This window comes from Corapipo altera, unplaced genomic scaffold (assembly GCF_003945725.1).
Source record: "Corapipo altera isolate COAL_440 unplaced genomic scaffold, ASM394572v1 271, whole genome shotgun sequence".
NCBI classification, from domain to species: domain Eukaryota; kingdom Metazoa; phylum Chordata; class Aves; order Passeriformes; family Pipridae; genus Corapipo; species Corapipo altera.
In genome coordinates, this window is record NW_020884935.1 from 1,709,291 (window position 1) to 1,710,612 (window position 1,322).

A 1,322-nucleotide genomic window follows, 5' to 3' on the forward strand; every position below is an offset into this window, starting at 1 on the left:
CGGGGCCTCATCACCCTCACAGGGAAGAATTTTTTCCCAATATCCCATCTAAATCTTCTCTCTTTTTCAATGGCCAGTTCCCCTCACGCAAAGCCGCTCCGGTGTCAAACCGTCCCCAGAGGCTTCCCCCCGCCCGGGTCGGAGGCTCGGGCAGGGACAGCTCCGTCCCCACACCGCGGGACCAGCCCGGCTCCCCCCTCGGAGCCCCGCTCACCCTCCGGGAGCCGCGGCGGCGCCGGCGGCGGCGGAAGCTTCAGGGAAGCCCTGAAGGAGGCAGGGGGATTAGGTAACAGGCGATGTGCGCTCAGGTTTCCTCCGGGTTCCTGTGAGGAACCTACGCGTCTGGCTGCCTTCGCATGACTCATCACAGCGGCGCGGCTCTCGCAGCTCCCGCTCCCCCCCTTCCCCGTCACTGCCGCGGGCCGAGCCGCCCCCTCGGGCGGCCGCCGGACGCCCCGAGCCCCCTCAGCGCCGCCCGCGCTCCCGCCGCCGAGGCGCGTCTCCCCCTCAGCCCCCCCCCCGCCCGCCACCACCCCCGCGGCGTGCGCGGCCCCGCGGGCCCGGCTCGGGAGCGCGCGCGCAGGCGGCGGGCGGGAGGCGGGAGGAGGAGGCGGTGGCGGGCAGGGACAGGGAGCTCTCTGCGGGCGCAGTGCTGATCCGCCGGCGGGCGGCCGGGAATGCGAAGCGATGGCCGCGGGCGGCTCGGGCAGCGGCGGCGGCGGCGGCAGCGCGGAGGAGAAGACCTACCGCCGCTTCCTCGAGCTGTTCCTGGGAGAGTTCCGCGGGCCCTTCGGGGCAGAGCCGGAGCCCGAGCCGGAGCCGGAGCAGGAGCCGGCGCCCCCTCCGCCCGCTGCCGACGCCGCGGGCGCCGCTGACGAGGAGCCCGGGGCAGAGGGAGAAGCGGGAGCGGCGGCCGAGGCGGAGGAGGGAGAAGGCGGCGAGGGCGACGCCGGCGACCCTCAGCCACCCGCCCCGCCGCCGCCGCCCCCGCCGCTGCCCCCGCTGCCCCGGCCGCTCTCGGAGTACATCACGGAGGAGGAGGTGGAGGGCGAGTGCCTGGACCTCTGCCTGCAGCAGCTCTACAAGTAGTGAGTGCCGGGCTGAGGGGAGCGGGGCAGGGCGCGGGGCTGAGGGGACCCTCCGGTGTGGCGAGCGTGAGGGCTGAGGGACCCCCCATGTGGGGACTGAGGGACCCTCTGTGTGGGGACTGAGGGACCCTCCGTGTGGGGACTGAGGGACCCCCCATGTGGGGACTGAGGGACTCCTCAGTGTGAAGCTGAGGGACCCCCCAATGTGGGGGCTGAGGGACCCCCCAATGTGGG

At 74.4% G+C, this 1,322-nt stretch overlaps 1 protein-coding gene across 1 annotated transcript in view; it reads left to right on the plus strand.

Annotated features, from left to right (window-relative positions):
- Window positions 1-687: 687 nt before the first annotated feature.
- Window positions 688-1,322, plus strand: part of PPM1E (protein phosphatase, Mg2+/Mn2+ dependent 1E) — a 64,938-nt gene continuing 64,303 nt past the window's right edge. The window contains exon 1 of the mRNA XM_027660169.1: window positions 688-1,088. Within this exon, the coding sequence (XP_027515970.1) occupies window positions 688-1,088 (401 nt within the window). The remainder of the gene's footprint in view (window positions 1,089-1,322) is intronic.